Here is a 15,232-nt window from a genome sequence, read left to right as displayed (position 1 = left end):
TTTCATTGCACAAATATCTTATTCCATTCTGCACTTCATATTATGGCCTTTGTGGTTAGAAGTGGAAATACAGATGCATAAAAATCTTTTCAAAGCAATTAATAATTAAGGAAATACGCATTTGCACTTGTTTTTTGTTTTTTTTAATGGTGAGGACCTTAGACCTGCATCAGGGAATCTTTAAATGCAGCTTGCTTGTTTTCATCTCTGAATGTGCCATTTAAAATTGCGGTGGGGTGTTTTGTTAATAGCAGCCTTGAGGTGAGGGAAGAATTGTTTGGCTCATAACCAGCAGTTTTACAGCCTTTGCATACAAAGAAGCTCCTTTTGGACCGAATATCAAATATTCAGATGCACTGGCTTGCATCACAGCAGAGATCTCTGCAGTATAATCAGAGACTCCATAAAAAATCACTCAAAATATGCTACCGATTACTCCAGTCTTCAGTGTCACATGATCCTTCAGAAATCATTCCATCAACTTTATAAAATGTCTTTACCGTCACTTTTGATCAATTGATCAAAAAGTGCATATAGTTTTGAATCTCTCTAACAGACTGAACATGAACGAGAGTTTCAAGACTGAATCCCAACAGGTTAATGAAGTCAAAATCTTGATCAAAGCTGCGAGTTTCATATTGGCTATGAGTGAATATTTTTTGCATCTGGGAGTTACTCCAGTCTTCAGTGTCACATGATCCTTCAGAAATCATTCTATGAACTTTATAAAATGTCTATGCAAATAGTTTTGAAACTCTTTAACTAACAGACTGAACGTGGACGAGAGTTTCAAGACTGAATCCCAACAGGTTAATGAAGTCAAAATCTTGATCAAAGCTGCGAGTTTCATATTGGCTATGAGTGAATATTTTTTGCATCTGGGAGAAGAAGTCAATCCAGTCGTAACTATCCAACATGGGCGAATTTAGCTACAGACTTCCCTTCGGCTCATCTATCTCACACACACCTGAAGGATGCTGGTCTCTTCTCTGGGAATAAGAGTAAATATATTCACTGTAGGAGAGGCAGCTTGAAGGCAGATGGTTTCTCTACGCACACTGGGACCACAACAAGTCATACATTTAGAAAATTAGTTTTGGCTCTGTGGATCGGGCTGAGATTGAACAGTGTTTGAGTTTTCCATCGGGCTGCTGCAGAGTTTGCTCTGATACGGCTGAAGTCTGATTTTCTGCTCTGAAGGGAGTCGACCGCATCCATTTCTGATAAAATAATGAATATTTCATCTGTATCAAAACTGCCAACAGCCATGTGTTTTTTTTATCTAATGAGTCCCAAATTAAACAGCCGTCAATATCAAGTTAAGCAAGAGAGTTTAACACTACACGCCTCCAGAGAGCATCATGATTTCAGGAAATCTGAACTTTATGATTTTCATTACTAAAACTGGCAAATATACACCCGACACCTGGGTCTACTTGAAAAGTCTGTTTTAAGATCTACCGTGAGAGCAAATTAACCCAGGCCTTCCAGACAGTAATCAAAACCTCTGAGAAAGAAAGTGCAAAACTCAGCTTTGAAAAGCAATGTTGTATTTTAAGTATTGTAAAGTGTTAATAATGAATTTACTCAAAATGCTGAATATATACACTACCATTTAAAAGTTTGGGGCCAGTAAGATATTTTTATAGAAATTAATAATTTTATTTAGCAAGAAAACACTGAATTGATCAAAAGTGACAGTAAAGACATTAATAATTTTACAAAACAATTCTATTTCAAATAGATATTATTCTTGTGAACTTTCTCTTTACCAAAGAATCCTGGAAAGAAACAAAAAACTCGAAAACTCACGGTTTCAACATTGATAATGAAATAATAATAATAATTGATAATAAGAAGAAATCTTTCACCAAATCACCATATTAGAATGATTTCTGAATGATCATGTGACACTGAAGACTGGAGTAATGATGCTGAAAATTCAGCTTTGCATCACAGGAATAAATTGCATTTTAAATCAAATTCAAATAGAAAACAGCTATTTTAAATTCCAATAATATTTCACAATATTACTGGTTTTACTGTGTTTTTGATCAAATAAATGCACCCTTAGTAAGCATGGTGTGTGTTGCTATGAATTCTGCTTTAGTTACAAGTAAACAAAAGTCACAATAAGTCTCAAAACTCTTTAAATACATAAATTGCATTTGTTCTACTATAAATGTAAGAAGCCTGCTTATGTTTAGTGGTTTTATCCAGCACTGTAGTCGGCAGAAATAATGATCTCTTGATTTAAAATCAATGGCATTTCCAGGAGACAATTTACACGGCGAATTTGATCACGAACCTCACAAAACTCCACACACTCAGTAAGATAAAGAAATTGACTTTACGTCAAGAGAGACCTAATCTCCCCTCCCTCCATTGCGAAGACTTTCCTATGTAGCCAAGAAAGACATCGCTCTCGTTTTATGATTCAAGACGCAAACAGAATCAGGCAGAACTTGGCGGCCTCGAAACCTATTCTCCGCCTGTGCAATTATAAGAAAACCCATCTCCTGTTATATAACCCCCTTTATTTTACAGCAAACATCAATCTCGGTTATAGAATCTGACATGGAAGGCAAAGCACTACACAGAGCATTAAATATTCTGTTAGTCTGCAGCCGCGGCGCTGGACAGATGAGCAGAGGCGGCTGTTAACTCTGATATCTGATCACAGGCAGAAATGAGAGCGGTAGAGGAAGAGAAGAACGGGCCGAAACTCTAAATGCCTCTCAGTGCTGACAATTCACTCTCGGTTCTGTCCAGAGAACCAAGACGCCTGAAAATTTACGGAAGCTTTCAGCTTTTGTGAGGGTGGCTGTCAAACTTTCTAAAATGGAAAGCACTAGAGAGACAAAGCTTGAGAAGATTCCAATGGAACTTCCTGAAATTGTATTTGGATCAAGGTGTGAGATTTGTGTTGGGCTGAACCCATGGCTTCACTCCAAAATGCTGTGGGCTGTCCGAAAGATTGAATCACAGGTGTGTAAACAGAGTTTAGAGTTTAAACGCTGCAAGAAAATAATGTACTGTAGTACAAGAAGGACTACTGGGATATGAGTAGGATTTCTTTTTTGCAGAGCCAGGATTGTAAAGCACACTAAATAAGCATCGCACAACTGAATCTTCAGCATGATATAAACAGCAACCAATATCTTCCAGCCCCCAACCCCCATTTAAGTGAATAAAAACATTCCTGAATAAGAGACTTTTATGAGCCAATTCATTTTAATAATTTAAAAGCATTTCGGAATGAGTGAATCTCATGAGCTGGTTCTTTTTAGTGAATCAAAAACATTCCAGATACCCGAACAAATGATTCTCATCAGTTTTTTAAGCGAATAAAAAAAAAATCTCAAGAAGAGACTTTTATGAGCCAATTCTCTTTGCTAATTTAAAAACATTCCAGAATGAATGAATCTCATGAGCCGGTTCTTTTCAGTGAATCAAAAATATTCCAGACACCAGAACAAATTATTCTTCTAAGCCTATTCTTTTTAACGAATCTAAAACATTCCAGATTCTTGAAACAAATGATTCTTATGAATGGATTATTTTTTGTGATTAGAAAACATTTTAGAATGAATGATTCTTATAACTGGTTCATTTTAGTGAGTCAAAGACATTTCTGATTCCCAAACTAAAGATTATTTTACTGTAAGCTGGTTCTTTTTAGTGAATTTAAAATGCTACAGATCAAATGATTCTTATGCGTCAGTTTTTTAGCAAATCAAAAACATTCATGAACAAAAGAGTCTTATGGGCTGGTTCTTTTTATGGAATCAATATAAAAAAATAAAAAAAAACTTATTCTGATAAGCCAGGTTTTATTGAATCAAATAGAAGTGCAAAATGGCATTACATGCCTATTGACTTTCATTATATGGAAAAATTGTTTTCAAAATATCTTATTTTGTGTTCCACAGTAGGCCAATTATTGAATTATGCCGCCCCTAAGAAGACAATGAAAAGTCATTAAAAAGTTTCTGCACTTTCTACAAGAACTGCTTAATCGAAATTCTCTCATATTTTGAGTTGCATTTCTTCCCAATATTTCTTCCCGGATCATTAATGGAACCAGATCATTTATTTGTGATTTCCCTCATCCCTATTCAAGTTGCACACAAAATATAACTTCTCAAAATAATTAGGTTATATACAAATGCTTCAAAAAACATTTCCTACTTCAGTCTCATCAAATACAATTATGCACATATACCTTGTTGATTTAGTTAATGCACGACTAAATCACTCACTCCCTGCCTCGGTGTGTGTGTGTTTGTGGAGGCTGTTCGCTTTGATAAAGGTCTTCTCTCCAGAGACATCTGGTGTGTGTGTGTGTGTGTGTGTGTGTGAGTCAGACTGCTTTCTGGCAAGAATAAGAGCGCAACAGAACAGCAAAGAAAACACCATCTATAGCCTAGTTGATTTGGCACAAACACGCACTAACTAGCTTGCATATCAACACCACAGGGTTAGAAACAGACACACAATCCAAAATCAATGCAAACGTTCTTTTCAGTTCTCAAATCAAACGGAGGAGTGTTTACCTGGGTGCTCATTACATGCAGCCTGGCCAAATTTAGTGTGGCGCATCATCGCCACATAAAATATTCAAACCAATGGAGCCTTGACGGCAAAACAACAAACAAGTGACATTTTTCATCGGCCCAAAGATTTTTCTGTCAGGGAAAGTGTGCGACTCCGAGACGTTAGCCTTGGGTGCTCGGCTTACCTCGAGACAGGCGTGACACATCCCCTCCTGCCTGTGGCATTCTGGGAAATTATTAAGCGGGCTTGTACCAATCAAACAAGAAGGAGGATTGTATAATGCGGCTCGTTTACAAGCCATGTTTGAATACGCAAAGTGCGTGGGAGCCGTTAAGCAAGAAGGGAATGAATAATTGAAATTGCTAAACGAGGAAAACGGGATTCCGTGGATTTGAGACACGACCGCCGGTGTTGGAGGAATATGAGAGTGACTGTGAGGTGAAGGCCTTTGGTGATTACTAGACAGGTGTGCAAACGGAGAGCAAATAAATGGTTATTGGACACAGATATCAGGTGTGGCATCACTCTCTCGGACGTGGAAAGTCTCTAAACAGACTTTCTGGAGAGTAACATGTCCAATCTGTGGTATTTATTACAAAGATAAACACTCATATACATATCTTTAACACATTTTCACAAGAACGATATCCATTAATAATACTAATTTACTCTCGACTACAAGATAAGTTATGCTTAAAAGAGTTGGTATCACTAAATGATTTTAAATGTATTTTAAAGGATCTAATTGTAGAGTCAACTGATTGTAAATGTTTTGAGTGATTTGTGTTTCTATGTAAACGAATGTATTTTGTTTTATGTGTAACTAAATGTGCTGCCTATCTTGGCCAGGACCCTCTTGCAAATGAGATTTTAAATCTCAAGAATTTTTAATTTCCTGGTTAAATAAAGGTAAGTAAAAATAATTTAAGTTTCAGAACCTTAATGGGATAGTTCAGCCAAAAATAAATATTCTGTCATCATTTACTCGCCCTTGTGTTGATCCAAACCTGTATGACCTATATTGAAATATATTTTGAAAAACTATAATATCCTTTTATTATATGGACCAAAAAAGAAATGATGACAATTTTTATTTTTGGGTGAATGAATCCATTTACGTACACAAAACATGCTTCATTTCGATACGTTCATCACGGAACACAATAAAAACTTGGAGTGAGTGAGTCACATTGATTCAGTGAGTTCATTCAGTAAAGCGTTCATCAGACTGATTCAAACTGATATCTTGAGAATCTTTCTGAACGGATCATTAAAGAAACAGCTCATAAGAGTCATTCACATTTGCAGAGCATCGCCACTGAAAACAGAAAGGGAGCTAAGTCACATCTAATGTTAATGATTTTTGAAGTATAAAAAATGAAATGGTATTTTCTTGTACATCAGTGATCTGTTTTACTTACAATTTCGAAAAATTGTTTTAGTGTTTTACAGTGCGCTAACAATAAGCATAAACAATAAAAAACAATGCTGCTTTACTTGCAAAAGCCACTAAAAAGGCAAATATGTCAACATTTTTTAAAAGAAAATAAAGCAGGATCTGACTAGTTTCATTTAAGCCAAAGCCGAACAAGTCCAAGTGGCATTTCAATGAAGCCGCACTTGAAAGAGGAAGCACGTGGCACTAATTTAGCCCTGGTTGGAAATGATCCAATTGTAAACGACCAGAATGATTGTTTTGAATGTGAATTCCCTTGTCCTTTCATTCTCTTGCTCCCTCCATCCCTCTTTGGAAAACTATCTCTTGACGTCTAGGAGCTTGTGTAATCAACCGGAAATTGAGGCAACTCTAAACCTCGCTTCAACAGCAGAAAGACGAAGTCTTCAGGAAGGTGCCCACCTGTGTCGATTCTCCCCACCCACCTGTGACTAATCACGACCCGTGACGGAAGCAGATGACTAACCACTCCGACGTAATTGAGAGTGAAATCGGGACCATTGGGAGTATCCAAGTGGACATGGGATAGCACATGAAAAAAATAAATAAAAACGGGCACTCGCAGCAGACGTTGGTGGGTTTTGGCCGAATTAAATAAGACAGGCTGGAAACCGCCATCTGACTCTTATACAACATGATTTGTTTGAAAAGTCGGGGCAACCTCACACTGAACAGCCATCTGTCTTCATAAGACTCCTGCCAGTTCCTCAGGGCCCCTAAGATCCAAAAATACACCCAAAAAATCCACAACAAAACAATAGCACTCGAGAAAGTTACGCCCAGAGTGAAAGATTAGATACAGTCCATGAATTTAATATGAATCTGGAGGAGCTTGAACTATAAATAGACATTTTACTGACATGAAGACTGAGTGAATGATTATTAGAGTGATATATCTTTGACATCAGAGCTGATAGGAAAGTTTTCAAAAAAGTATCAAGAAGTAAAAACCACGTTTTCTGGATGGCAATGCCAAAACCTATATAGTATTTTGTTGGTACTTCAAAGAATACCATAGAATATAAATACAATAATCGAACTGTACTATGGTATTTCTCAAAGAACCACAGTATTACCATCTGATAAACTTGCTGTACCACGTAATTTTGATATATCCAGTTATAATATTCAAATACCATGGTATCATCATTGTATTTGTTGAAGTACCTCAGAGTAGCACAACTAAAAACAAGCAGCAAAAAGTACCATGAAATTACTGGAGTACCATTGCAAATACCATTTAAACACTATGATGTATATCAAACTATCACAGGTACTACATGAAAATCACAAGGTATAGGAATATTATAAAACCTAAATATCAAAAGTACTATAGTAATTCCAGCACTGTACTATGATGCTTTGATATACACCATGGCACGGTATGATAATTATATTCAAATACCACAGTATTTCATGGCATTCCTTGAAGTACCTTAAAGTACCACACTTACAAACCGGTACCAAAAACAACTACTATAAACTACTAGAAGATGCTTGGAGTACCATGTAAATATGATATGAAACTGTGATTGATTATATATTTATATTAGGGGTGACCCCGAATAGTCGAAGATTCAATGCTTCGATAGTAGGAGCCTGATTCGACTACCAATCGCACAGTCGAATATTCGCTTAGGTGTTATGATCATGCCATTTGGTTATATGGGGGTGCTCAATGTCTGATTTCACATAGAACTAACGGTTGTCTCCCAATAAGTTAATATACAGCCTATTTAATGCTGTAAATAAGAATCTGAAAAGAAAGAAGCTTTTAATAAATATTTTTAATGAGCGTGAATAAATCCAACCACCCCTATAGATTTAAGTTTCACTTTCCATAATCCGTGACCGACAGAGAAGCATCTTGGCAGCAAGGATTTAAATCTTTAGCAAGACTCAAATTGACACAGGCAGAGTGAAAGACTGGATTTTTTTGATCAGGTAGGGTATAAGTGATTTCAAAACATTTCAGCCAGTTTATATACAGTGGGTACGGAAAGTATTCAGACCAATGCGGCCAAGTACAGGGATATCCTGGGCGAAAACCTTCTCCAGAGTGCTCAGGACCTCAGACTGGGCTGAAGGTTTACCTTCCAACAAGACAATGACCCTAAGCACACAGCTAAAATAACGAAGGAGTGGCTTCTCAACAACTCTGTGACTGTTCTTGAATGGCCCGGCCAGAGCCCTGACTTAAACCCAATTGAGCATCTCTGGAGAGACCTAAAAATGGCTGTCCACCAACGTTTACCATCCCACCTGACAGAACTGGAGAGGATCTGCAAGGAGGAATGGCAGAGGATCCCCAATTCCAGGTGTGAAAAACTTGTTGCATCAAAAAGACTCATGGCTGTATTAGATCAAATGGGTGCTTCTACTAAATACTGAGCATTTTTCAGTTTTTCTTTTTTAATAAATTTGCAAAAATGTCAACAATTCTGTGTTTTTCTGTCAATATGGGGTGCTGTGTGTACATTAATGAGGAAAAAAAATTAACTTAAATGATTTTAGCAAATGGCTGCAATATAACAAAGAGTGAAAAATTTAAGGGGGTCTGAATACTTTCCGTACCCACTGTATCAAAGAATTATGAAGTACTATGTAAATCCCATGGTATATGAATATAATCAAAACAACGCAAGTACCACAGTATTACCACCACTCTACCACGACTCTTTGATGTATATCATGATGCTGTTTGATTATGATATTTATATACCATGGTATATTTCATCGTACATTCATTTGAGTACTATGATACTAAATACTATGGTATATACTGTATCAAAGCACCACAGTTTTAGCTTGTAATACGGTCACAGTACCAGCTAGTCACCATGGTTTGAATTTTTAAACAACTACACTGGCATAGTATTTTTAATGTGGCAATGTGTTCTGCTATTTGCCTTAATAAGTCCATAAATAATAGAGCCTGTGCCGTGTGATGCTGCTTAAGAGATCCAGAAAACACTTCAACTCCTTCCAGCCGCCTCCGACTGCCAACAGGGAAAGAGACAACTTAATGACAGCACCTGCCATAATTAAAGTCTCAGAGAAAACAATAACTCACACAGAGGAAGTTTAAGAGAGATCTGAAAAACAAAACAACTCACCGATCTTCTTCGAGCGCTCGTCTCCTCTGCTGTGCATTGTGATTGGAGAGTAGATGAATGGGCTGGCGCTGGACATGCCCTGTCCCAGAAGGCCTTTCACCTTATGAGGACGAAGACTCACCGGCAGGTTTAACAGAGACACAGATCTAAAGAATAAAGCGAAAAACAGAGAGAGTTAGGCCTGTTTCACATATTGAGTAAGCTCTTCGGTGTCACATGATCCTTCAGAAATCATTCTAATATGCTGATTTGCTGCTCAGGCAACATTTATTATTATCATTGTTGACAGAGTTGAGATGCTTCATATTTTTATGAAAACTATGATATACTTCTTTTAGGATGCTTTGACGAAGAGAAAATTCAAAAGAACAGCATATATTTGAAATAAACATATTTTGTAAAATTATGAATGACACTTGCTAATCAGTTGAATGCATCCTGAATAAAAGTATTAAATAAATATTATTGACCCCAAAATTTTGAACGGTATTGTAAAATTTATGAAACAACATAAAATTATGAATTACTTAAAGGGGTCATATGTTATAAATTTTTTCCATTTTTTTGCAAGTAAAGTTGCAAAGACTAAAGTCTCAAATCCAAAGAGATATTCTTTATAAAAGTTAAGAGTCAACACATCAACTTCGCGCTGTGGATCGCCGGATCGGCTTTCACCGTGGACGAAGCGGAGTCCAGCCCGGGGTCGTCACATGTGGTTGCCGCAAGCCCGCCGGATGCTCCTTTGTCGAATCCACCGGCCGCGCCGTTCTCAAGCCTGCCACCTCTGCTCACTCAAGCCGGCCTCCACTCACTCTAGGCCGCGGCTCACTCTAGGCCTCCGGCCTCTGCTCACTCAAGGCCACGGTGTGTGAAGCTGTTTCGTTGTGAAAGTGAAACTACTTTGTTTGGTCTTCCAAAAGAGGACGATATCTGCTTCGGCCAATCACAACGCACTGGATAGTTGGTTAATCAGAGCACACCTCGCTTTTCAGACCGATTAGTTTTGTAAAAATCGACGCGTTTCAGAAAGGCGGGGCATAAAGGAGAAACAATAATGTACAGTATGTGGAAAATAATGTGTTTTTTTAACCTTAAACCGCATAAACACATTTCATTACACCAAATACACAAAATAATGTTCTTTTTAGCAGCATCATATGACCCCTTTAACTGCTGTTTGATCGGGTCTGATGCATGTTGTACACAGCATTTATAAGGATTCCAAAATTACACAGTTTATAACTACACTCTGGTGTTTAAGTGTCCATTCAGTGTAGATTAACAACCGTTTGGATGTAAAATTAGATTTCACAACATTTAAGTTTGTAATAACAGCCCAAAACACCCTAACAACAACCCACGACACCCTAGCAACCACATCCTGCATCTGCAAAACTAAAACAATCTGGATGTCATCTACAAAGTTAAAGCTTAAAAAAAAATCTGACATCATCAGAGCCCTGCTCTAACAATTACAACACAAGCTCCGAAATATTCAGCAATAGTGCTCATGCGGACAATAGTCATTTGCTAAGTAAGCACTACTATCACCCATATTTGAAGGGATAGTTCAACCAAAAAATGAAAATTCTGTAATGATTTACATTTCAAACTTTTTTACTTTCTTTAGCAGAACCGAAAAGAAGATATTTTGGAAGGACAAGATGATAGAATGTTTATTTTTGGATGAACTATCCGGTTAAATGCTGGAAAGTTTAACCCCCCAAGTATTAAACTTCGGCACAGAACTCTTCCCACAGTGCTTGTGCAATTGGACATGAATGATTCCTCAAATCAAGTGAGAGGTGTGCTGGTAGTCTATGTGATCAGACTTACAACTTTCACCTGATGGACGATAAAATGGACTAAAAAGAAATTCCACAGACTTATACTGAAGCTATATCTACTGATCAGAATAGAAAAAAAAGTCTAATTTGACTGGACTGAAATCAGTAACCTACCACCCACAACACCACCTAGTAACCACTCCAAAACCCAAGAAACCACACCAAAACCCTGCCAACTACCCAAGCACCTTAGCAACCACCCTAAACACCAACGCAACCACCCCATACCCTAGAAAACCACACCAAACCTCCACACACAACAGCCTCAACACCACCCAAAACACTTTAGCAACAAGCCAAAAACCCTACCCAAACCCTAGAAACCACCCTAAAAACTCTAGAAACCATTAAAAACATCATAGCAACAACCCGAAATGCTAACAACTACCCGCAACCACCTAACGACCACTCCAGACACCCTAGCAACCACCTCAAATCCAAGAAAACCACCCCAAACTCCCTAGCTACAACCCCAAACCCTAACAACTACATAAACACCTTGGCAACCACCCCAAACACCTAAGTAATTACCCTAGTAACCACTCACAACACCCTAGCAACAACCCCAAATGCTTACAACCACCCGCAACCACCTAACAATCATTCCAGACACCCTAGCAACCACCTCAGACCCTAGAAAACCACCCCAAACCTTTAGCAACCAAACACCTAAGCAACCACCCTAAAGACCATAGAAACCACTCAAAAAACCCTACAAACAACATAAATGCTAACAACCACCTAACAACAACTCCAGTCATCCTAGCAAAGACCTCAAAATCTAGAAAACCACACCAAACCTCCAGCAACCACCCCAAAACCCTAGCAACCACCACAAATTCTAACAACCACCCGCAACCACCTAACAACAACTCCAGTCATCCTAGCAAAGACCTCAAAATCTAGAAAACTACACCAAACCTCCAGCAACCACCCCAAAACCCTAGCAACCACCACAAATGCTAACAACCACCCGCAACCACCTAACAACAACTCCAGTCATCCTAGCAAAGACCTCAAATCCTAGAAAACCACACCAAACCTCCAGCAACCACCCCAAAACCTTAGCAACCACCACAAATGCTAACAACCACCCGCAACCACCTAACAACAACTCCAGTCATCCTAGCAAAGACCTCAAATCCTAGAAAACCACACCAAACCTCCAGCAACCACCCCAAAACCTTAGCAACCGCCACAAATGCTAACAACCACTCATACCCTAGAAAACCACACCAAACCTCCAGAAACAGCCTCAACACCACCCAAAACACAAGCAACATGACAAAAAACCCTGCAACCACCCACAACATCCTAGCAACCACCCCAAACACCCTATCAACCAACTACTTCACCCCAGCAACCACTTTATATAACATAAGCTATTTATAAGAAGCAAGAAAGAGAGAATATTAAAAACCAAGACTGTGATTTCTAAAAAAAAAAATAGACTGGCATAAGTCGGTGTTCTTTCTGAGTTTCTAAATCAAGCTCTCACGCGTTGACCAGCTTTCAACACTCCTCAGTTCTGTTTCTACCCTTCCTGTTCTCAGATATTCATAGAAAAGGACACGAGGAGTCAAAAAAAAAAAAAAAAAGAATCACTCTGATCTTTCACTTGATTCTGAACAACGAACCTCTCGGCTTTAGAGCTTAAATGTCTCATAACACTGTTGCCAGAGCAACAACATCTCTGAACAGCAATCAGGGTAGTTTAACACTGACATTTAGTCTTTCCTATAAGACAACGACGTCTCTCACAAAACGGCAAGATTTCATTATGGAACTTTTTAAAGGGGTCATATGATGCTGCTAAAAAGAACATTATTTGTTAACTTTTATAAAGAATATCTCTTTGGATTTGAGACTTTAGTCTTTGCAACTTTACAGATCTTCTTTATGCACCAAGAGCTTGTAACACTCCAAAGAGAAAGGAAAAATTGAAATCGCATCATATGACCCCTTTAAAGAAACGCCTAAAATTCGCCCTCTGTGTAAACTCTGGCAGCAGGCAGCGAGCAAGATACTGCATGTTAATGACATGTGAAGAGGGAGATAACTATCAGGAGAAAAACTCCTTGTCTGAAGTTTTAGAATTAAATATCCCTTTAAGAATAAATTAAGGCATTTGAACAACTCAAAAATAAAAAAAACAAGCTCTTCGGAGAGGAGCACTTAGAGAAATGGAGACTTCAATCAAGCGAACATGTTGAGCTTTAGCCACTGGTGGGATTATGAAATACATCTGTTAAACACATTTATAGGCCTTTCTTTCCTACGCAAAAAGAATATCAGCAACTTCCTTGGGACAGATGAAAGGATAAGTGAAGTTTGCGCTTCCCATTAAAGTGTTTAATTTGGGAATAATAAAACAAATGAAAGCTGCATATTTAATTTTCATACAGCTTTCTTATGGTTCACAGGCCAACAAACTTCAAAGATGTTTTAAACCAAAGCTAGAGTTTCAGACACTCTGAGCTGTGGAAATACACCATCAAAAGCCTCTGAGTGGACATTGAGATAATTGTGTTCAAATAAACAATAAAACATTTTGTTTTTATGGAAAACTGACATATTTTGAAATAGTCTGAAGAATGTTTGATGTACAATAACACTAAAAACCATTTACTGAAGCTAAGCTGCATAAAGCCACAACCATGAGCTCATTAACATATGACCTCCCACTAGGCATGCGCCGATTACCGGTTTCAAGGTATACCGTGATTTGAAAATTTCACGGTTTCAAAACCACTAATATTTTCCGTTATACCGTTCCTGCAGTATGCGCTGTTTTTCATGTCTCCTCAAAGACTAAAAGTGTAAGAATCCCTCAGGTTGAGGGCAGTGTAGAGAGTAACACGACCCTCACTCCTGTTGGTGCGAGCGAGCGGTCAGTCACGTGTGTGTAGGATGGCTTCCCCTGGAACTTACGCGATCGGCAACCGGCCGTTTTTTGTCTTATTGCAGCTCGTCTCGGTTCTGGACTTGCACAAACTGCGTTGCAATGCAATAATTTTCCAAAATGTAATTTATGTGAAAATATGAAGTCTGTAAACGCCCGTTCACCTTAGGGGTGTACTCACTTTTGTGGCCAGCGGTTTAGACATTAATGGCTGTGTGTTGAGTTATTTTGAGGGGACAGCAAATTTACACTGCTATACAAGCTGTACACTCAATACTTTACATTGTAGCAAAGTGTCATTTCTTCAGTGTTTTCACATGAAAAGATATATTAAAAAATATTTAAAAAAATGAGAGGGGTGTACTCACTTCTGTGAGATACTGTATATGAATTATATAACTAAAATTAAATAACTGTAATTACAGATTTAGGTTAAATAAAGATGTCAGTCTTTATTTTTCTTCTTTTTAGGAAACAAATCAAAGAAAAAATAAACTCTACCGTTCTTTTTAGGAAACAAATCAAAGAAAAAATAAACAAATTCTACCGTTCCTAATATTCTATATGTTGCTCAAAATCAAAATATATTGTGTTCAGCTGATTTTTTTTTTTTACCCAGTCATTTAAAAATAACACATTTTAGAGCTGTAACGACAATACCGTGATACCGTGAAACCGTGCTATTTTTGTTAAGGTTATCATACCGTTAAAATCTCATACCGTCCCATGCCTACCTCCCACATATGCAAATCATCTCATTCACATATGAAATATTTAAAGAGGCAGAAGCAAAAATCTGCCTTTTTAGATCAGAGTAGGACTAGAATGGTTGTACAAAATTAAATTATGACTGTGTTTGGTACAAGGACGTCAGGGGGAAAACAAAAGGCTCTCTCACCTGATGATGGGCAGTTTGGTGAAGGGAACAGGAGGAAGTTTGAGTCCGTCAGGGAGGCTGATCACCTCCATTCCACCCGGACACTTTGACGTGTAGTTTTCCAGACTCTGGGTCACTTCTTTCTTCTCTGTGGAGAGAGAAAGAGAATGTGTATTGTTATTTCTGTGACAGCAACATACATACTGAAATTATATATTTTTTAAAAAGTAAAAATGACAAATAAACAATAAATACATATAAATAATAATCACATAAATAATATTATGTATAAATAAATGTATATAGAGAGAGAGCTTTATTTTTCTAATATAAAAACAAAATATAACACTAAAATTTTATTTTATATATAAAATGTATGGAAGCCTGTTTCCGCCACTAAATAAAAAATAAAACATGGTAATTGTGAGTTCATATCTCGCAATTCTGACTTTATAACACACAATTGCAAGTTATAAA

At 37.7% G+C, this 15,232-nt stretch overlaps 1 protein-coding gene across 1 annotated transcript in view; it reads right to left on the bottom strand.

The window, feature by feature from the left end:
• Window positions 1-15,232, bottom strand: part of LOC107734018 (trafficking protein particle complex subunit 9-like) — a 181,729-nt gene that overhangs the window by 122,280 nt on the left and 44,217 nt on the right. The window contains exons 9-10 of the mRNA XM_016545874.1: window positions 14,777-14,903; window positions 9,130-9,275 (exon numbers count right to left, since the gene is read on the bottom strand). Coding sequence (XP_016401360.1) covers window positions 9,130-9,275; window positions 14,777-14,903 — 273 coding nt within the window. The remainder of the gene's footprint in view (window positions 1-9,129; window positions 9,276-14,776; window positions 14,904-15,232) is intronic.

Source organism: Sinocyclocheilus rhinocerous, unplaced genomic scaffold (genome assembly GCF_001515625.1).
Source record: "Sinocyclocheilus rhinocerous isolate Xijiao unplaced genomic scaffold, SAMN03320098_v1.1 scaffold430, whole genome shotgun sequence".
In the NCBI taxonomy this organism is placed as follows: domain Eukaryota; kingdom Metazoa; phylum Chordata; class Actinopteri; order Cypriniformes; family Cyprinidae; genus Sinocyclocheilus; species Sinocyclocheilus rhinocerous.
The sequence above is the reverse complement of the archived record's forward strand: the minus strand, read 5'-3'. Positions and strand labels throughout refer to the sequence as shown.